The sequence below is a fragment of the Acomys minous genome, assembly GCF_964271855.1.
Source record: "Acomys minous genome assembly, chromosome: 6".
Classification (NCBI taxonomy): Eukaryota; Metazoa; Chordata; class Mammalia; order Rodentia; family Muridae; genus Acomys; species Acomys minous.
Window position 1 is genome coordinate 29,382,280 of NC_140487.1, and position 22,534 is coordinate 29,404,813.

At 36.5% G+C, this 22,534-nt stretch overlaps 1 protein-coding gene across 5 annotated transcripts in view; it reads left to right on the forward strand.

Moving 5' to 3' along the window:
• SEMA3D (semaphorin 3D) overlaps nucleotides 1-22,534 on the forward strand; it is a 195,419-nt gene that overhangs the window by 137,244 nt on the left and 35,641 nt on the right. For all 5 annotated transcript variants that reach the window (XM_084787581.1, XM_084787578.1, XM_084787577.1 and 2 more), the window contains 3 exons: nucleotides 3,635-3,777; nucleotides 17,208-17,322; nucleotides 18,381-18,450. In XM_084787581.1, coding sequence (XP_084643707.1) covers nucleotides 3,635-3,777; nucleotides 17,208-17,322; nucleotides 18,381-18,450 — 328 coding nt within the window. The remainder of the gene's footprint in view (nucleotides 1-3,634; nucleotides 3,778-17,207; nucleotides 17,323-18,380; nucleotides 18,451-22,534) is intronic.

Below are 22,534 nucleotides of genomic sequence, written 5' to 3' on the forward strand. Positions count from 1 at the left end.
TCCTAGAACTCACTATGTAGACCAGATTGGTTCCAAACTCACAGAGATCCTCCTGTCTCTTTTCACCCCCGTCCCCCACCTCCCACACTTGACTGCTAGGATTATAGACATATGCCACCATACCTACAAAATGTGAATTTTGTAGCACTGTATGTATTCCATTATTTAAAGTTTTCATTATAAATTTATATTAGTAAGCTAGAGAGATGGCACAGCAGTAAAGATCAATGGATGCTCTTCCAGAGGGTCTGGGTTCACTTCCTAGCACCAACATAGTAGCTCACTACCAAAGGAATATCTAGTTCCAGGCAACCTGAGGCCCTCTTCTGGGTCTGTGGGCAGTATGCATGGAAATGTTATACAGGTATACATGGTAGCAAAACACACATGCACACAATAAAATAGAGTATAATAGAATGCAAAAAATGATAAGTTTAAAATTAGGAAATAAACTTGTCAGTTACATAGATCCAAAAATACAATAACATTTCAAGAGTCATCATGATTCATGTTCCTGCTGTTACATTTAAGTGCTATACTCTATTTATGCTCACACTAATGTTTGTTTTAAACTTTAATGATTACTGTTTAGACATTAAAGTTGGTCTAAAAGAAGAGAGCCAATCATATTCCTATGAGTTCTAAATAATTTCTCCTAGCCTCCCTTGAGCTCACCCTAAGTACTTATTTATTGATTTACTTATTCAGTCCTCACTCTCATTCAGTCTCTAACCATCTATATATAGAGTGGTCCTATCCATGTCAATGACTCGTAAATTAAGATGATTAAAATCGTCTCATAGAGGGTTGTTTTCTTTTAATGCCCACATAGCTAAACTATGACTGGAGATTATCATAGTTTTATACCATCGCATCAGAGACTTAGAGCATTGGAGAGAGTAGCACCCATCCCATTTCTATGTCTTTAGGAATGTTATACACTGAAGGTCCTTTTAAGGTAACTGGAACATCAGAACTGGTTTCCTTAGCCACGTCATATACTTACCTACTTTAGATAGAAAATGAAGCCAGTTCATACAGATAAATTATTGTTTGATCCTAGTAGTCCTTGGCTAATTATTTATTTTCATTAAAATGTTAAAGTCCTAATTAAACAAATAGAAAAAATCATGATGTTTTCTAGTATCTGATCATTAATTGGTTGGTTGGGTGTTTGTTTGAAGCAGGGTTTTCAGTATTCCAAGCTGGCCTCAGATTTGCTACTTAGACCAGGATGATCTTGATCTCCACCTCCCTAGTGCTGGCATTAGAGATGCCCTCCACTGCACATCGCTGTGATGTTTCTTTTTAGAAAACATTTGGATAACAGGTCATAAGAGTTTGTTGGTTAGTAAAGGGGATTGTTTTTACATCCCTCAAGTCTAAAATAATCCACTGTAACTTATCAGTAACTCAAATGTGAGTATGGTAGAGGGAAACCAAAATCCTGAGTGGAACTGTGATGTAACCTTGGCAATTTAAGAAAAATTGAAGAATAAAAAATATCCAGGTCTCATGTACTTTTCTAAAAGTAACTTTCCAGTAATTTTATGGGTCTTAACCAAAGCTGGACTACAAAGAATATAAGAGTGGATTGGAAAAATAACAAATAAAGAGAATTAGTTTGTGCAGTTATTTCTCTCCCCTCTTTTCCTAGGGCAAAAAGAGATTGGACAGGAGACTAAGGGCTGTTCAGGGAAGGCTGGGCTGATGATAATAGAGCTACCCACTACTTGATTTGTGTGTGTGGGTATGTGTGTGTGTGTGTGTGTGTGTGTGTGTGTGTGTGTGTGTGTGTGTGTGTGTTAACATGCATACTCTTTAGCTGTTTTGTTCTGAGAAAGGATCTCATATGTGCAAGGTGGGTCTCAAATTCCTGACCCTCCGTCCTCTGCCATCCAAGTGCTACAATTTAAGATGTGTGCTACTACACCTTTTGAAGAAGGCTAATATGAAGCTTTCTTTATGGGATCTTGGATCAATTGCATCCATCTTCTTGAAAATGATTTTTCAAAACTCCTGAGATACATAAAAATCCTATCCTTAGGCATAAAGCATCAAGAACAATGTGATATATTGTTTTCTTCTGCTTCCTGAGTACTCAGTGCCTGTGATTCCTGCAGGGCTCTGTTTAGCTTAGCTGGTTCCTCTGCTCTTAGAGAGCCATGCTTATCTTCTTTGTCCTTACTACTGAACCAAATACAGATCTGTTATCAGGCTGATTTACAGTTACACAAAACAATGTGAACTACCCAATTCTTTCTAAACAAGACATTAGGAAACTGTATCAGACTTAGAAGCAGCACAAAGAGGTTTTTCTTGTGCTACAGATGTTTTGTCACTAGCCATATATGAAGGATGGCTTTGTAGGTCAGGAGAGGCATTGAATAACTATGTCTCTACTGTAAGCACATGCTGTGCTCAGGTTTCCTAGCCGCATTGTGCTCATAACCATGGCAGTCAGAATCATCACCATCGCTGTCATAATAAATCATATTAATCTTTTCCTAATTTGTAGTGATGGGACCCAGTCTTGGCACATGCTAAGAAACCACTTTACCACTGAGGTTTCTATAGGTTTTTGGTTTATTTTTACTTTTATTTATTTATTTATTTTTTATTTTGGAGACAGAATCTCACTAGATTGCATAGGTAAACCTTGAACTCACTGTGTAGCCCTTGTACTTGTGATCTTCTTGCCTTAGCCTCCACAGTAGCTGGTATTACAAGTTCATGCTACCAGGGCAAGCTATAATTTATGTTAATTGACTACCTGGCACTGCCAGTTGCTAAGTGCTTTTGTGTATAGTGTATCACTAGTGGATTCTATTTGATATTACTAGAAAATAATATTAGGAGTCTCATATTATGTATAACAAAATTGAGGAATAAATAGCATCTTGGAATTTTGACTAAGATCATGTATACTAAATTGCCTAAGATCATATTTAAAAATATAAGCTCAGGAAGAGTACCTGTAGGGCATATGCTGCACATAACCTGGGCAGTATTGGTCATTTTATCACACCTCTGGTGAATTTCACACAGTACAGTAAAGGATGCCACGATTATCATAATAAATGACATGTACAGGTTTCTCTAACTTACAAATTACAATTATTGAAAAGAGATAGTTTCATCATAAAGAGCATACAAAATCATAGAATACTTAGAGATTAAGAAAAAAAATCTTCAAGTCATCTGTACAACATTTGGTCAACAATGGACCACGTATACTCTGTACAGAATGTGAACTCACAAGACTACCTTGCCTGGTGACATCATGGGCAGTTATATTCCTGTAACTACTTTCTATCATGTTTGCAAAGTAATGATGAAATCATCAAATAACTCATTTCTCAGGATATGTCCTGTGACTGATTTAGTTGCAATCACTAAGAGTAATTTTGTCACCCATTGCTGAAACTCCTCCCAGGCTTGTTCATTAGCCCTTTGTGTTACCATATACCTCCACCGTGTACTGCGTTCGTCTGCAAATCTTGTGTCCTACATTCAACTCTCAGACCCCTTTCAGAAAATTGTGCTAGTTGTCTCGTGTACAAAAGTCACAGAGACCGTTCTGGCTGTGTTATTTTTATAGTTTTAAGTTATAACTGTCCTATTTTTCACACAGGAGCAAAATTTATTGGGACATTCCCCATTCCGGACACCTATAACCCGGATGATGATAAAATATATTTCTTCTTCCGGGAATCATCTCAGGAAGGCAGCACTTCTGACAGAAGCATTCTTTCAAGAGTTGGAAGAGTTTGTAAGGCAAGACTCACTTTTTTTTTTTTTTAAGAACCATGGTCTTATATGTCTATAGTAATGAGGTAGTTCACTTTAAGTGTTGAAATGAAGGGGACCATCCATTGTTGATACAGATGAAAGATGAGTTCACACTGTGTGTAATTTTTCAGATGCCATTGTGAAAAACAAAAACAAGTTATTTTCAAATATCAAATTGTATTTTCAGTGCTTGATGTGCCTTCCTGGTCTTGCACACTCTTGGCACTCTGCCACTGTCCTTCGCCACTTACATCTCTTTCAGAAAGACAACTCACTTTCTTGATCCTCAGAAGGAAGTTTCTATTTAATGCTAAACAATCTCATCTTAAAATGAATAATCATGAGTGACTTAAATGCTAACAAAATCATGTCCATGTTTTTTACTAATATATACCACACATCTAACAACCATGTATTTTGTTTAGACCAAGTTGGTTTGAAAGATAGCTATATCTTATATTAAACACTTCCTCTGCAATTAACCTAGACTAGTTATAAGAAAAAGAAAAGAAAAGATAAAATGTTTATTTTAAGGAATACTGCAATTAGTTCTGAATATTGCCATTTCATGTAAATTATAGTAACCACATTAACTGCTTGAGGCACATTTTGTTCCATCAAGACTTTTAGTTGATTGACTATCGACTTTACAGACTAGTGAAATCACTGGAGCCAAACTCGTGATTTCTGAATGTATGTATTCTTCCTAGAGTTACCTCTACTGAGATAGCTTTCTTGAGAAGACATAAATCAGTTATTATGGGAAAGAGCTGTTAAGCTAATAAATACTGTCTGCAGGGCATCTCTCTTCGGTCTTAAACAAACTTTTCACTTTCTTCTATATAAGCCTGTCACTTTTGTCTTATTCTGTGCCCTCAGGCTTCTGAACACTTCCAGGGACACATATACAAACCATCACCATACTTGAAATTGCTAATGACAACACGTTTTTTGGATGAAGCCGCCTTGTGAGCATGGACCATTCTTTACTTCCTATCCTAGTTAATAATGCTGTCTCTCCCACTGATCCTCTTCCCCTGACAGGGGACAGATCTCAAAGAAGCATTTTCATTCTCTCAGAGTTCAAGAATCTGAGGTCTTCTCTTAATGCCTCCTGCTAGGGATGAATGGCCATGCCTGAAGTGCTCCTAGTGTGTTAGTCTACTGCAGCACGCCACATAACAACAGTACGCTGACCCTGAAAGCCATGGGGTAGATTGACACTTTGTTTAAGTGAAGTATGTTGACTATGTCAAAAGGGTTTAAAAGTAGTGAATCCATTTCAGGAATCTTTTTGAAAAACATGCATGACAAGTGTGCTGCTTGTGGATAGCTTCAGTGCTTTCTTTTTCCTTAATGGGTATAATCCATTTGATAGAAATTTATTTCTAACAAATTAATGGTTTTATTCATGTGTAAATGAATCTTAATGGTAGAAGAATGCTTAACATTTGTCAGAGTTATAAATTTCTACATAGAGATTATAGGAAGGACTGTAAGCATTAACCATGGAACATTCTTTTTAAGCTGTGATCAAACTCCTGGAAAACTCGAAAGGCAAAAGTAAAAAATAAAAATGCAATAAAAGAATCTTCTCAAGTCAAAAAAATTCTCTGAGACTACACAGTAAGATTCTGTCACCCTCTTATTCTAGAAGATTGTGAGATTAAATAAAGACATGGGGTGGGTTAGTTTAACTGAACAGAACTGACCTTGTCATTCAGTGTGTCTCATGTCTTAATCATTCATTGAACCAGCTTAAGAAAGCAATGTCTTTCTTAAGACTGCTCAGTATAGTTCTTATCAAATGGTTACATGTTCACAATATCTGGTTCTAAGTCCTCTCTTTGCAATTTAATTATAGCACATTTGATGCATATTCACTATTACCTTATATGTTATTTTCACATGACAGAATTCTTCTGACATTATTTGGAATGTATTCTTTTTGTAGTTTATTTCCCTTACTTCCTAAATATCATCTTATTTCTTATTATTTGTCCAGTAATAACAAAAATCATATCTTTATCATGGGACAAAATTGAGTTTGATAATTTTAAGGACATAGTCAAGAAGGAAGATTTCATAATTGGCAGAATGACAAGTAAGCTGTGGAAGCACTTCTGACTTTCCCAGGCTTTGTTCTAATAGCACGGGAGTCTTTTATCCTGCTTGTTCTGCTGATGTTTTCCCACAGTCCATATTTGGAAATACAAAGGTTTTGTTCTTGCTGGCATTGTTAGCTTTCATTTTTAACTAATACTTTGCACAAAAAGGATCTGTTGTCAGTTTAAGAATTATATGCATCTTCTGTTATTAAACTTTGAGAAATGGTGTTATAATGAACTTACATATCTGCTTTCTTAACTTATTTGACATAAAGTTATTGGTAAGAAAGAAGTTTCAGTAGTAGACTACTCTCTCTCTCTCTCTCTCTCTCTCTCTCTCTCTCTCTCTCTCTCTTTCTTTCTCTCTCTCTCTCTCTCTCTCTCTCTCTCTCTCTCTCTCTCTCACACACACACACACACACACACACACACACACACACATGACCAAATATTGTTCAAGATAAAACTAATGTAGTAATCCTTTCATGCATTATCTGGGAATATTTCACCAAGAGTAACAAGATATGACTTCTCTCAAAAACACATTACACTTCTGATACTAAGTTGCTATTTATACTAAGTTTTTCAAGAAAATCTCAAAATGCGCTGAGGTATACACCAAGGCACTCATAATAAGATATGATACAAATAGGAGACATGAGAACTGGCTATCAGTGAAGTTTGAGAACATCACACGAAGGAAACAACTGTAGTGAATCCTACAGAGTGAACAGGACTTGGCTACCTGGAGCAATGGAGGGCAGGCATTCTGCACAGCACTTGTCACTGTGGCTACCTGGAGCAACGGAGGGCAGGCATTCTGTACAGCACTTGTCACTGTGGCTACCTGGAGCAACGGAGGGCAGGCATTCTGCACAGCATTTGTCACTGTAGATTCCGTTCACAGAAGGCTGAAGTCTTATAACAAGAATTCAAGGCATGTGTCAGGGGAGCAATGTCTTTCTTGTAAATTAGGCGATAAAACGTCTTGTCTTCATGTCAGCAAACAAGAACACTATTATGTAGGCAGTAGTGAGATATGCAATGCTATCTGAGGTACAGAAGGACAAGGTGGGTATATTTAACCAACACTTGAAGAATTCATCTGGATTGAAAAATATGTGTGATTAGGAAGCCTGTCAAATCCAATATGGTAGGAATAAATACGTGGAGTTATATTCACGAGTTATTTAAGAAAGACTCTATTTATATATAAAGGGTAAATAATTACTATTATTTCATTGATAGAATAATACAAACTACTGCAGTCTATGATTATGGTCATAATCCTATGCAGTATTTAATGCAGTAATCACATGCTGTTATGTTGAAAAATAAATATTGAGATCGAATATGAATTAACAAAACATTTTACGGATTCTTTTTATGAAATGAGATTGACCTCACATAATACATATGTCATAGGCACATCCCAGAAGTCACAGCATATAGATAAGTACTCCTGTACTCCTTTAACTGGACTTTAGAAGACAATGCATGGTTCTAGACAGTGGGGAAAGGGTGCATTTCCTTATGAGATAGGAACCAGCGTAGATGTTATATCAGGACATGCTCTAGTTGATGTGGCTCTGGGATATGGTAACATGTTAAGCTACTTAAGAGCATGAACCTAAGGCTCTGTAGATCTGTATGAGTGAGTTTTAAAGCCTCTGGTATATGTTGGCTCTTGAGTCATAGAAGCTTCTGAAATTGTTCAGTAGCATTTGTATGCAAGATGAAACACAAAGACAGACTCCAGAGGGACAATACAATTTTAAGAAAAACGTAAATGTCTACAAAGGCAATTGGAGAAGAATTTTCATAATGTGATAGGATGGGAAGGATAATTACCACCAGTCAAGGTAATAATATTTTAATTCGTAAAAAAGCAGTTGCTGTGCGCAGACATACATTTCTCTAATCATAGTACTTGAGAGTGTTAGGCAGGCAAATGAGACATAATGGAGAAGGAGGATAGTAAGCAGATGGGATGAGAGAAGAAGAAATAATAATAATAATGATAAAAAAAAGGAAACCAAAGTAGTTTTCAATGATGTTACAGTCCAACAAATCAGGTATAATCAGGATTTAAAAGCCAGGATTTGACAGTCAGCCAATAACTAATGACCTCCTACTCAAGTCTCACTTTATCCATTTATTTTATTTTTTTATAACTTGTTATTATAAATTTATTCACTTTACGTTCCAATTGTAGCCCTCTCTCTTGTCTCCTCCTGGTCCCTCCCTCCCTCCCTCCCCCTCCCTCCTCCCTCCCCTAGTCCTCAGAAAGGGGGAGCCCTCCTCTCACACTATCTGACCCCAACCTATCAAGTCTAATCAGTACTGCCTACATCCTCTTCCTCTGTTGCCTGGCAAGGCCTCCTCACCAAGGTGGAAGAGATCAAGGGCAGGCAACTGAATCTATGGCAGAGACAGACCCATTCCCCATATTAGGGCACTTACATAGAGATTGAGCGGCCTATAGACTACATCTGGCCAGGGAGTCTATGTCCTCTGCATGCATGGTCCTTGGTTGGTGCATCAGTCTCTGCAGGTGCCCCCCTGGGCCCAGATTTATATATATATATATATATATATATATATATATATATATATATATATATAAATCAATATATATATTTGGGTATTATCCCTCTGCCAGATGGATGTAGGGTTGATGAAGAACTTTTCCTATTTTGTAGGCTGTCAGTTGTTCTTTGATAGTTCCCTTTGCCTTACAGAAGCTTTTCAGTTGCATGAGGTCCAATTTATTAATTGTTGATCTTATATCTTGAGTTGTTGATGTTCTTCTCAGGAAATTGTTTACAGTGCCAGTGAGTTCAAGGCTTGTCCTTACTTTTTTTTATGTTGGGGTGTTTAACCCATTGGACTCTAGTTTTGTGCACAATGATAAAAATGGATGTATTTGCATTTTTCTTCATGTAGAAATCCAGTTAGATCAGCATCGTCTGTTGAAGACATTATCTTTTTTCCATTGTATGGTTTTAGTTTCTTTGTCAAAAATTGTGTTCATAGGTGTGTGGGTTTATTTCTGGGTCTTTGATTTCTCATTCCATTGATCCACCAGTCAGTTTCTATGTCAGGATGCAGTTTTTATTACTGATGCTATATAATACAGTTTGAGACCAGTGATAGAGACTCTTCTAGAAAATTTTTTATTGCACAGTACTGTTTTAGCTATTCTGGTTTTTTTTTCCCACATGAATTTAAGAATTGTTCTTTTAAGCTCTCTTAAGAATTGTTTTGGCATTTTGATGGGAACTGCATTGAATCTGTAGATTGCCTTTGGTAAGATGGCAATGTTTACTATGTTAATCCCACTGATGCATGAGAATTCTCCATTTTTAATCCACACAAAGTGCATACCCACACCTTCTATGACTATTGTATTAAAAAATGTAAGGTTTAAGTGAGAGCATTAAGATTTGCATATGATGATTGACATAGAATTCTGGGTGTGAGCACATGTCAATCTAATGTAGGAAAACTGCATGTGAAAAATGAAACACCTGGTCATAGCACCTAGTAATGTGCACATACACGTCATATATCATATACATAGTATTTTTAGATCCAGTTCAACTTTTGGAACTTCTTCAACTGCTGAAGAAGGTGGCAGTAATATCCTGTGGCTTAGCTAACAAACTCTATTGGCAACAAAGAGCATTGTATTACATCTCTGTTTGTTTAGTTGATTTGGAGAAAGTATTTGCCTTGGTGGCCAGGCTGGCCTGGAACTCACTGTATGGTTCACACCCAACTAAAACCTCTCACAATCCCCTTAATTCTACCTTCTGAGTGCCGAGATTCCAGATGTGCAACATCACGCTCAGTTAATATTTAATTAGTCAGTCATAAATCTGGAAATTACTGTTATTTTGCTTTCATTTTAATAAGGGTTTATTTTGTTATCTGTATTTATGTGTAAATGTGTTTCTGTGTGAGTGTATGCTTCGTGTTTGCAGGTACTTACAGAGGCTAGAAGGTCATTTATTCGCCTAGAGCCGGAATTATAGGGTGCTGTGAGCCACCTGAGTCTGTCTGATGCTAGGAATCAAACTCTGGTTCATCAGAAGAGCAGCAAGTGCTTTTAACTTTTGTGTTATCTTTGCAGTTCTTTGTTTTGTGTTCATTTTTTTAAAAATATGTGTAATTTGTAAATGTGTAACATTTCTGAACACAAAGTAATTTGGGACCATATATGGTGAACATTTATTAATAATGAGAACAGTATAAATTTTGGCCAGGAGGTATGGAAGGGAGCAATGTCATTTAACTGAGAAGTTAATTTCACAAGGCATTATTAATCAATAAGAGATGAGGAGAATACCTCTTTATGAAGACACTCATTCAAGCTAAAAATTATTGCTGTCATACAAGGCATGTTTCCTAATGAACTATCTTTTTATAAGATCCTGACTTTCTAGTTCAACAATTTAACAACCTTTTCATATTTAAAATTGGATACTTAGCCTTAAATGCTTTCTAAGATCTTTGTTAAGCTCTATTTAATTCTTCAATCTTGTGGAACTGTCAATATTTTGAGACACTAAGTGGGCCATCGTACGCCCTGGAGAATTTCTGTCATAGACAATAAATTATATAGATCTCCATGGTGAGGAGTTCCACACTGACTGAATGATCAGTCACAGCAGCATAAGATAAACCGTGGAAAGGATTCTGTTTATTTATTTTGAAATTCAGTATTTTCTGATACCACTGTATCTATACAGCACTCCACCACCTCCCTCTCTTTCTCCCTCTCCCTCCCTCCCTCCCCCTCTCTCTCTCTCTCTCTCTCTCTCTCTCTCTCTCTCCCTCTCCCTCTCCCTCCCCCTCCCCCTTCCCCTCCCTCTCCCTCTCTCTCTCTCTCTCTCTCTCTCTCTCTCTTTCTCTCTCTCTCTCTCTGTGTATGTGTGTGTGAATGCCAGTCCCCTTTAGTGAGGGAAGCTTGCAGCTATGCACCTCAAGGCTGTTTTGATTACTCCTGGATTCCCTTCATTTTTGGAAGCACTGTGGCAGGCTTACTTATGCAGACCACTCTGCGTTCCAGCTGCAGGCTATGCCAATCCTCTTTTTGTTTTGAGCATTTCCTTTTGTCCATGCCAGGAATTCAATTTGGATGGCCTTGTCACATAACTTGCCTAGGGGTCTCATTAATAGCTGTTTGCTTCAATTCCACTTGCATTGTCTGTTTTGATATATGGCCCTATTTGGACAATCCCTGCCTTTGAAGATTTGTGTTTTCAGCCTGATGACACTTTCTGTATTTATTGATCTCCACTGAGCTGTGGTTTTTGTGCTTACTTTTAGCGTGTCACCTGCAACCTAAGTGAGAGATTTAGTGCCCATGGTTACAGATGTGCTTTCTCCGCACTTCCATCTGTTTTCCTGTCAGAGAAATTCCTGGGAAGGGATTGATAATGTTTGCTGTCGCTCCTAAAACAGAAATCAGTGAGCCTCAATACTACCTAAAAGCATGCCTGCGTTTACCCAATCTAACCTGCTAGTGCTTAGAAATGAAGTTATTTAGCAAAATATGTTAGTCAGTATCTCTAATAATATTTCTGAGCTCTTGAAGTAGTTACAGAAACAAGTTCTTCCTGTTTACACTGATGATCTTCAATGGAAAATCACAATCAGTTGCCTGTGAATATTATTTAAGAGACAAAAATAACAAACTAAAAGTAAGAAAACTTGTAGTTGAAACTCTCTTTAGACTTTTTACATGGTTTAAAACTAGGCATGGTGGTACATGCTTACAACCCTAGTACTTGGGAGATATGGACAGGAAGATCAGAAGTTCCAAGTCATCCTCTGCTACATAGTGAGTTCTAGGCCAGCCTGAGATACAAGAGACTCTGACTCCAAAAAAAAAAAAAAAAAAAAAAAAAAGTCTGTTTAGTACTACTGGACTAACTTTGTAATCATAGAGATTTTTCAAGTCTATAGACCTGAGAGAATAATATGCTTCAAGAAATTAGGATGATAAAAGATAGAGTTATAAATTCACCTTTGATTAAAACTTCAGCGTTTGCCCAGTGCCCTTCATCTATATTCTTGTGCAAAGGAAAGAGGTGAATTTCCGGAAACATTTAAATACAAACGTCTTTTCTGCAGTCTCTTCTCTAGTTGTTGTCCTCAACAGCATTTAATCTTTTTTTTATACTTGGAAGTGACAAAACTGGCCTTGTTTTGAAATGTGATATGAATTTTAAAGTGTTTTTCAATAATGAAAATATTATTCTGTCACTGATTCTATCTCTTAGAGGCAACTGCACCGGTCATCTCTAGACCACTGTTACAAAGTCAGCAGATTACATTAGGAAAACTTAGTACCTTTGCGGATGACTTAATGGATGTTATATTTCATTATATCATATTCTTTATCTGATTTCTTATTTGTAATATGATGTAGCTCACAGGCTTATATAGTCCTGTGCTGAAATGTGCTTTTAAGTGTTCTAAAGAGCGCCACTGTTCAAGGAGTTAATGTGAGGCCCTTAACAGTACCTGCCCAGTTTACTCCTCTCTGGACCATCTCAGGCTTCACTACGTTATCTCTAGGGACAGAATCTGGGTTTTGAAAACTTAATGAAAATGACCTGTATATTCTCTGTGAGTGAAGGAAGATGTTAAAAATAACCCCAATCATATGGGAAAACTCAAAAGCTTAACACTATAATCATAACATTAGAGAATAAAATGACACCTGGAATAAAGTCCTGAATTTCACATTTGACATAGACTGTGTACATTAAAATATATCAGTATTTTAGGGGTGGGTAAGAGGGCTCAGCGAGTTAATTGCCACCAACATGAACCCACTGGACAAAGGAGAGAAGAGATTTATTCAAACTGTCTTCTCACCTAAACATACATGCTGTGACTCCTATAAGCCCCTCCCCAAGAAAAAAATAGATGTTTCAGAATCTTATCAAGACACTAAAAGGAGAGTTTTAATGAAGATATGTCTGTATATTGCAAGAACGAATGCATGACAGTGATGTTATAACCTCCTAGAACAAGAGAATACAATGTCACTCTCATTTTCTGCAGCCTGCTTTTGCAGTAAGTTGTAACTGTGGTTTCTTCTGAATCGGTCATGGCAAGAACAACAAAACTGTTCTCACTACTGAAAATGAAAATACAAAGTAAAATACTGATATAACAGTAATATCAATTTATAACTGCCTCAATGAAATCTTCATATGACATTATTATACTCAGCAGTCCTCTCAGGTGCGTTGTGGAAACAAATGTGCAAGTCTCGGTGACTCACATAGAAGTGGATGAGATGCAAAAAGAAAGATGCCATTATTCATTTTCTTGAGAAACAGGTGTTATAGCGACTCATGTCTTTAGCAAAAGAGGCTTTTAGGGATACTCCCCTCTTCCCTTTACAAACATCAAATCTCTTGGGACCAACTCTCCACTGCTCTCAAGGATGCCAGAGGCAGTTCTGACACTTAGGAATCTCAAGCAAGTTCCAGGTAGCTTGACAGCCAAGATTCATTACCCACCTACTAACAGTTGACAGTTGAACTACCTTAAAAGAAGAGACACAAAAACGGTACATACACAAGTCATTAAGAAAGGGAGCAGAGAAGAAGAAAACCAACCACAAGTGTCTTCTTACACGCTTTCTGGGCATTCTACAGATTCAGTTCATGCTCCTGAACATACAAATTCAATATATTCTCAAATGCTTTGGGAATTTCATTGATTTTCAGAATTTATCATTAAAATTTAATGTCAGTTAATATATTCTCTTTGTTTTATAAATAGGTAAAAATGACAACCTAAGATGCTGAGAGATACTTAAAAGAGGTAGTATATACAGATTAAACCATATTTAGCATATGAACCCTGTATTGTGACCCCAAGGTCATGAGGCACACTCATAAGTGCTTGTGTGTGAGAGCCTTGAGCTACTTCACATGTCTGTTTAATATTTATACGAACCTAAGTTTGCTTGCACAGGCTAAATAGGTTCTATCCATTAGGCTGTATCATGACTGATCCACTTATCACTAGATCAACACAATTCATAACATGTTGTCAAAAGCCCAGCAAATGACTAAATGCAGACACGCTTTACTCACCACCCAGATGGAGCACAAAAGGTCAGGCTTATTTACCATTATCTCTTTGTTTCTTTCATGTGCATCTTTGTGTACAGGACCTCACAACAAAGAGGCTGTGATAAATAAAGGCATGCCGAAGTGACTGGTGACCAGGAGCTGCTGGTTCCCACATCTCAATAATAAATCTTTTGTGTTAGTGAGACTGTTGACTTCTTTAGAACTTCACACACAAAAAATAAACGAGGACTTGTGACGATTTAGTACAAGAGTGATTATCTCCTTTCAGCCCTCTTTCGGGATTAAAGTTCTCAGAGGGGATTTTATGGATTAGCAAACAAATACAGGGGCAGGGGACTGGATAACAACATCAGACTGACACTTTCTTGCAGAAGAAAGACAAAGCCCAGTACAGGGGACTTCCCTGCACTGTGATCCAGTGTGTTTGAGAGTTACTTCCTAGTCATTCAATGCTTATTGAGAGCAGTCTGCCAATATTGTGCTTGCTTCTCTGAAGGCAGAAGGTAGCTTTTATCTTTGACCTGGGTTTCTCTGTTTGTTTGTGTTTATCTTTAGTTCCTAAAGGGATCAGACAAGGCTTCTGGGTTGAGAAGCAGGAGCACTCAATGGTTATTCTGTTTAAAAGAGTGCCATTTTTACTTGCCTAGTTAAAAAGTAAACAGAGTACAATTTTCTTTGTAATTAACAAATTTGGAGCCAGGAACTTAGAATTTTCTCATGTTTATTGTAGAAGAGAATTTAAAATAGAACAGGGAAAATGTTTGAATAGGAACATTTGTACACAATTTATAGGCCAGCATATTAAGAAAAGAATGATACTCTCTGGTATCTGAGCATTTAGAAAGCTACATTTGGATAAGTCTACCTTTACATCTTCAGAGACAGCAGAATCATCAAAAAGCTAGGCAGAATATTGTTTAAACAATGATCCTCAAATAATAAACATACACAATAGAAACTTAAGAGTAGTTATAGATATGCCTGTTACTAGAGCGGCATTATATAAAGTATGCTGTGCGGTTTTCTTAAAACCAAATGCAAATATTTTATTTCTCTCTTAATTACAACCCCTGTGTGCATCTTCTTGTGTACTTAATTACTCCCAGGCACCTTGGCCTTGTATTAAAGCCTTCCTTGGTCTTCCCCTAATTTACTTTTCTAACATTTTCCTTCACTATTTTAATTGATCCCAGTTTTCATGTACACAAACTTTGTCTTGGTTCTCTCAGTATGTTTTGGGCTGCTCTGTCATATGTCCCCCTAATTTTCTGCCCCCGGGGAACATATGAAACTAATCTTTGCACATGTACTCGGACACCACCTGTCTTTGTAAAGATCTGGCATCAGTTCAGCCTCTTCCCAAATACCTCTCTGCATTTTCTCAGTGTACAGGAACTTCAGCATGGCCCTATCTCCTTGGCTTCCTAAACCTTTCTAAAGGACTTTGTTAATTCCACTTATAATAGTAGTTATTTCTTAACTACTGAGCATATTTATTGTGCATCTCATTGGAGTTGCATCGGAAAATATTCTAATCAGTGAATGGACTAAGAACTTGATTTTTCTGGTGATAATTTAAAACATCTAAAAATGAAATGTTATCATAGATATTATTATCACTAAAAGGCAGAAATTCTAAACTGCTTTCTTGACAAAGCAAAAATGCCTCACCAAACCCTCCTCCTCTTATGTTTTTCTTGATTTTAAGCACTTTCTGCACATACTATTGTGTTTTTATTGCATATATGCATATACAGGTAAATATATATTTACATATGTAACCTCAAGCACCTATCTATTAAAATATAGATATATTCTGTTGTTCATAATGCCTTGGAATCATGTAAGCTTTTAAGGAAAGCTGTTGCTTAAGGAAAGATAGTTGCTGAGTGTAGTGGTACACACACTTAATCCAGGAACTCAGAAGGCAGAAGAAGGAAGATTTCTCCTAGTATAAGCCAACATGGTCTCCATAGTGAGTTCCAGGCCAAGATGGCATATAAAATGAGAACTTGTGTCAAAAATTTAAAAGGAAAAACAAGTGACAGAAAAAAAATTTGTGAAATTTTATGTTTTATTCATTAAGTATAAGGGATGTGTGTGTGTGTGTGTGTGTGTGTGTGTGTGTGTGTGTGTGTGTGTGTGTGTGTATTCTTTCTTAGGGTAGTCATTCAGATAGGTTCCTCCAGTATGTTCTAGATTATACATATTAAGCAGGCCAGAGAAGATACTCTAAAACAAAGCTTGACATTTAACTTTTCATTAAGTTTCAGAATTTGGGATGAGAAAAGACAAAGGATTTAGGTAACTTATAGTGAAATGTAAGTAGATTAGCAGAAAGTGTTTTGTTGAAAAAAATGTTTAACGTGTGCATTCCATGAATCATTTGCATTTTATTTATTATGAGAATAAGACAAAGCTTGCTTATTCAAATACATTTTTTGACTTTTATGAACTTAATGTACAAAGGGACATAATTCTGTTTCTGGATATGGATGTTTATATTTGACCTAATGTTAAAAACCATTTTAAATAAAAACTTCTGAGCTGAAGTATTGTATGAAAATGTAGGTTAATATTTAAAATTATTTTCTTATGTATGCATGTGTATACTTATGTTTCCTTGATGTTTAATTAGTAATACATTAGTTTGGGAAAGACTATTTTTAGCTATAATGAAGCCTATTTCTAAAACATGAATATATTGTTCTTATACATAAATGGTACATAAGTCATCTAAAGGCTATTAAACTCAAGTTGCCTGGCATTATACTAAATATTTTACACTAAATTTTCCATTTGATCATCAAAATAACTGAATTTCAAGACATTAATCATATTTTATCAATGACAAACTAGAGCTGTATTTGCATTTTATAGGTCATGGAACAAAAACTTGGCAGACATAGGATTGATCCCAGCCTGCTTTAATTACCACAGTCTTGCATGCATCTCCTCATTCACGAGAGTTAAATTGCTTGCATTGCTTTCACTTAAGCATAAGAAAACATTTATGGTTGAGTGACATGCTAACGTTTCCATTACTGAGGAGTTGAAGTAAATATTCAGGCTTCATGCCTTGTCAAAGGTAATATTAATAAGATACTACCTGTAATGCCTACTGGTTTTAGTTGTAATTCATATTGGTAACCTTTAGCTTTTCTCTTTTGCACTCTTTTAGAATGATGTAGGTGGACAACGGAGTCTAATAAATAAGTGGACTACTTTTCTTAAGGCGAGACTAGTTTGCTCAATTCCTGGAAGCGACGGCGCAGATACTCATTTTGATGAGCTTCGTAAGTCACACGTCCCTTGTTTCTTAGGAAAGCCTGACTACCTACTCAATTAGATCAGCATTTATGTGGTTTTAGCATCATGGACTCAGATATACACATACACAAATAATCACAGCCTGAAGGAATTGTTCTTATTAAATCGACACTTGCATGCACAAAGCCTATGTTTTTATCTCAGGCTACACGCACAATATAATGAAGTATTCCTGTATTTGAAATGTCCTCAAAGTTAATAAGGAAAACAAAATTACAGTAATCAGAAGATATGAGCCCTGAGACCAGCAACTCTACCTATACAATCCCTTTCTTACATTTTTCCTTGGTGGAAGCAATCTTACACAGGAAGAGCCTGGATTCCTCGTTCTGAGGATGCCCTCTGCTGGGGAGTATGGAAGATTTGCTGACCATGGTCATCTGACTCAACTCATTCAGAGAGGCCACAAACAGATCTCTTTTCATTTCTTCTTTTTATTCCTCTCAAATATAGTTCTGGAAAGACTTTAGTTGCATATTACATCAATATCATTAGCCTTTTACTTTCTGTTTTTTTTAATGAAGCATGCCAAATGACTAAGTCCTCCAGTTAATTCATCAGTATCATGTGATTTACTCACATTGAAAATAAACACACCCATATCTCACATAATCCTATGAAGCATTAGAATGCTTCTTTACAGTCAGAGCTGCATTCACTACACATGCCGCCATTTCCCTATTGAAATACTATGTTGAAGCCATTACAGAACATGTTTTTAAATTGGTGGGTAAATCTTCCATTAGTCTCTGGTTCTGATTTTGTATGAAATCATGGGTTCTAAATTGGAAATAGTCATGGAGACTGCCAACTGAATCATCTCCTTTATTCTTGGTTGACGTATATCACTAGAGGTTATGTCACATAGCTGGTGAAAAAGCTTTTACCCATAATTACTTAGTATTTTAGTGATTCATCTTTATTTTATATGCTACTCAGTGTCTCGAAGAATTTTCTAGTATTAAAAAGCAAAGTATTACTGAAAAAGCAAATGTGTGCTAAATAATTATCTTTCCATTAACAGAGGACATATATTTACTCCCTACAAGAGATGAAAGAAATCCTGTAGTTTATGGAGTCTTTACCACAACCAGGTAGGTTGAACACACTGTCTTTTTAAAAGTTTTTTTTTTGACATGTGAAGAGATTTATTATAAGGAATTAGGTTACAGTATCATAAGATTTTGCTAGGCAACTCCAGACCTCTAGAGGCCAGCTGCAGGGAACAGGACAGAAGAACTGAATTCTCACCATCGCCCAAGACTTCAACAGCAAATCTGTGGATATATACGGCTTATGATCTGATTTAATCAGGTCCACCCAGATTATTTAGGAAAACCTCCCTAAAAATCAACCTACTAAGTACTTTGATCATATTTCTTAAATAAATTCATCTGAGTAACTAGCTTTGTGTTTGAATAGTTGGGGACTTTAATCGGATGAAGCTGACACACCTGAAAGAGCACCACAGTGAATGTGGCTTGTCTGTGGTGGAAAGGAGGACAGCTGCGTGTCAACCTCTATAACCGGCCATTTTGATGACAGTCTGTTCTGTACTTTCTTACTTCAAGCTTTAAATAAAAGTTTTGTTAGCCAGGCGTGGTGGCACACACCTTTAATCCCAGCACTCCAGAGGCAGAGGCAGGAGGATCGATGTGAGTTCGAGGCTAGCCTAGTATACAAAGTGAGTCCAGGACCGACAGTGCTACACAGGGAAACCCTGTCTTGAAAAAAACAAAAACAAAAAACAAAACAAAACAAAAAACCAAAACCAAAACAAAACAACAACACAAGAAAACAAAAATAACCCCCCAAAAAGTTTTGTTTTGTTTACTCCCAGACACTCCTAGACACATACTTTTTATGTGCTGGTGTCTGTGTGTATATATGTGCACATGTGTAGGGATGCCCATAGAAGCCAGAATAGGGCATCTGATTCTTTAGATCTGATTCTTTAGGACGCTACATCTTTACATCTGTTTCCCTGGCATATGCATGCTAATACTTGTTCACTAACATACATCTTCAGCCTTAAACTAGCATAGTTGTATTAGGTACTTTTGTCATCATTGTGACCAAATACCCCTCCAAAAAAAAAAACAACTTATAGGAGAAATAACTCACCCTTCAAAGATGTGACCCATTATGGTATGGCAGACATGCCTCAGGAGCTTGAACACTTGGGGAAATCATAAAACAAATCAGGTGTAGGGCCAGAAGCAGAGTTGAGCTGTATTTGTCAAGGCCTATTCCCAGAAACCCACTTTCTCCAGTAAGGTCCCACCTCCTGAGGATGTACAGTCACCCAAAATATCAGTGCCAACTTGGGACCAGTTGTTCAAAAAGCATGAGCCTGTTAGGGACACTTCGTAATCAAACTATATCAATATCTACGTGACCTTTCACATTTTCCTTTAAAGTTGCATAATACACAATTTTATAATTTGACCTTTTAAATATATTTCTCAGAAATCTACTTATATTTTTTTCTTTTAACACCAGCTTGGTAGCCTTTATGCAAATTACCACAGATAATTTTTTTTCAGAGTTCCTTAAACATTCCTGTTATTTTCTGTTGGCTTTTTTTTTGTTGGTTTTTGTTTGTTTGTTTGTTTTGTTTGTATGTTTGTTTGGGTTTTTGTATTTTGTTTTTGTTTTGTTTTGTTTTGACTATACACAATTCCTCAATGACTCATCTGATTTCATGTCACTGCATATTTGAATAATCATATCTCTAATATGAACTCACAGGATAAGATTGTTAGGTACAGAAAGAATACACATGTGATGCTCATAGTTAATGCTTTCTATGTGTGTGACTAAAGAGGTGGTACTAAAGAAAGAAATACACAAAGGACTGAGTTCACTGACAAACTTTTAATCTATCACAAGATGAAGTACCCTTGACTTGGAACTTTATCACATCACAATCTGTCCTAGGTGTACCTCCTTGTCACCCCAAGTAGGCATGGCCATTCTACAAAATTATACTCCAAGATAAGTGGCCAGTTCCTATCAATGAAGCTAGACTAAGCTTTTCTTTATTTTTGTGCCTATATTCTTGTGTGTTTTTTGAATAACGCCGTCTTGTATATATCATTGACTTCACTGTGCTTGTAGGAGCATGTACAAACCTTTATAGAGTTGTGTTCCCTACTGTCTCCCTCCTATTTCACTCAATTACTTACTTTTGACTGTGTTTAAAATATACAGCTAGTTCCACTGCATGCCTGGAATACTTACAGTTTTTCCCATATTTTCTCTTAACTCTTCATCAGTGTGCTTTGACATTAGTATTGGAGGACTTAAACGTAATGCTATCAACAAGGAAAGAAACGACTCTGGTGTTTCCCTTTGAATAAATTCTTGCAAATTTCAGTTTATTTCTTCTCATGGCAAGACCATCATGAGCTGAAATTGTCTATGGACTTAGACAAAACATTAGACTTTTTGAGATTGAAATATTTTAATTTGTACGTTAAGAAGACACCCAAAGCGCTGCTGTTTTGGGAAGCCATTTTGCTATCAATGTGCAATGCATTTAAAAAGACTCAAGAGGAGCAGTTTGCCTAGTGGTTCAAGTGTCTCAGCTCTAGTTTTCTTGGCCCCTTTCCATTCAAAATCTTGCTTTGAAGTCAATGTGTTCCACACACAAGAAGTAGATATGTGCCAGGGAGACAGAGCCCCAAGATAGTGCTTTTATTTTGGTTTTGGTTTTTTTTTTTCCTTCTCCTATCAAGTTTCTGCCCACCCAGAGTGTGAAGTTCCAAGTCAGCTCTTTGTTCCTGGTGTTCTTTGTTGTTTTATTTTTAATGTTTCCCTGAAAACTGAGGTAATGTTGGAATGCAAATCCTATCCTTTGTCTAGTGAAAAAACATAATTAACCTTTAATAATGGTACATTATTTCTTTAAAATATAATAGGCACATACGTGATTATTATCACAATATCATTTTTCTTCTAGGTGTCTGCTTACTATTACTTTCTGATGTTTCCCACTGATACCATTCCAAGAATATTACTGATCTAGCTTCACATCCTAAAGAATCATTAGCTTGCTTGTATTAAGTCAGGATGATGTCATTTGGTCAGAAAGGTTCATCTTGGTTTTAAGAAGCAGCCTGGCCAAAATGCCTTAGCCTCAGAAATAATGTATTTTATTTTCCAGAAAAACATCAAGAAAGAAAGTACCTGATATGTCTAATGACTGCCATCTCTGTGTTGTAGAATTTTAGCGTTCCTGTGGAAGTTTTATCTGCTTAATATTTCTGTTAAAACCACATGATTATGATCACATTAAGTATTAAGTAGATGACTATAACTCATAAGCTTAATTCAAGAAACAACAGCTTATTTCTGCCATGAAAATTGTTTGAACAAAATTGTGAACAACACATTCAATGTGCAAATTGGGATGTGCTATAACTTTTAATAGACAAATAAAGGCCAGGAATGTGGTTCAGCCAGTATAGACTCTTGCCGCACAAGGCTGATACCTTTAGTTCTATCCCCTCCACATATGCTTGAAGAAGAGCATCAAATTTGTTCCTCATTCAGAATTACATGTCATATACAAACACAACAACAATAATAAACAAAATAAAATGTTTCAAAACTATAGATAAATGGAACTGTTTTTCATGCATCCAAATGTTTTAAACATAATGTAAATTTTAATATTTTCAGTATTATAATAATTTCAAAAATTAAGCAATATGTGAGTAAGCATCATATCTAATCATTGCTACCCCACATTTTTTCTAGATCAGTGGTTCTCAACCTGGGGGCTGTGTCCCATTTGTGAGTCAAATGACCTATTCACAGGGGTCCCATATCAGATATCCTGCAATCAGATATTTACACTGTGATTAATTACAGTAGCAAAACTACAGTTATAATGTAGCAGCAAAAATAATTTTATGGTTGAGGGTTTCCCACAGTATGAGGAACTATATTAAAGGTTCATAGCATCAGGAAGGTTGAGAACTACTATTCTACATGGTTTCTATGAATAATTAGGTGTCATTGTAGACTTCACCTGTTCCCTAATGATCTCTGATCATTAATTTGGTAACCCACTCTTGATTCGTGTTTCTCTTACCTACCTGTAAGTTAAGTACCCTCCTCACTTGTCAGTCAGGACTACTCGCCTATAAGGTCCTTCAAGACACAGGCACA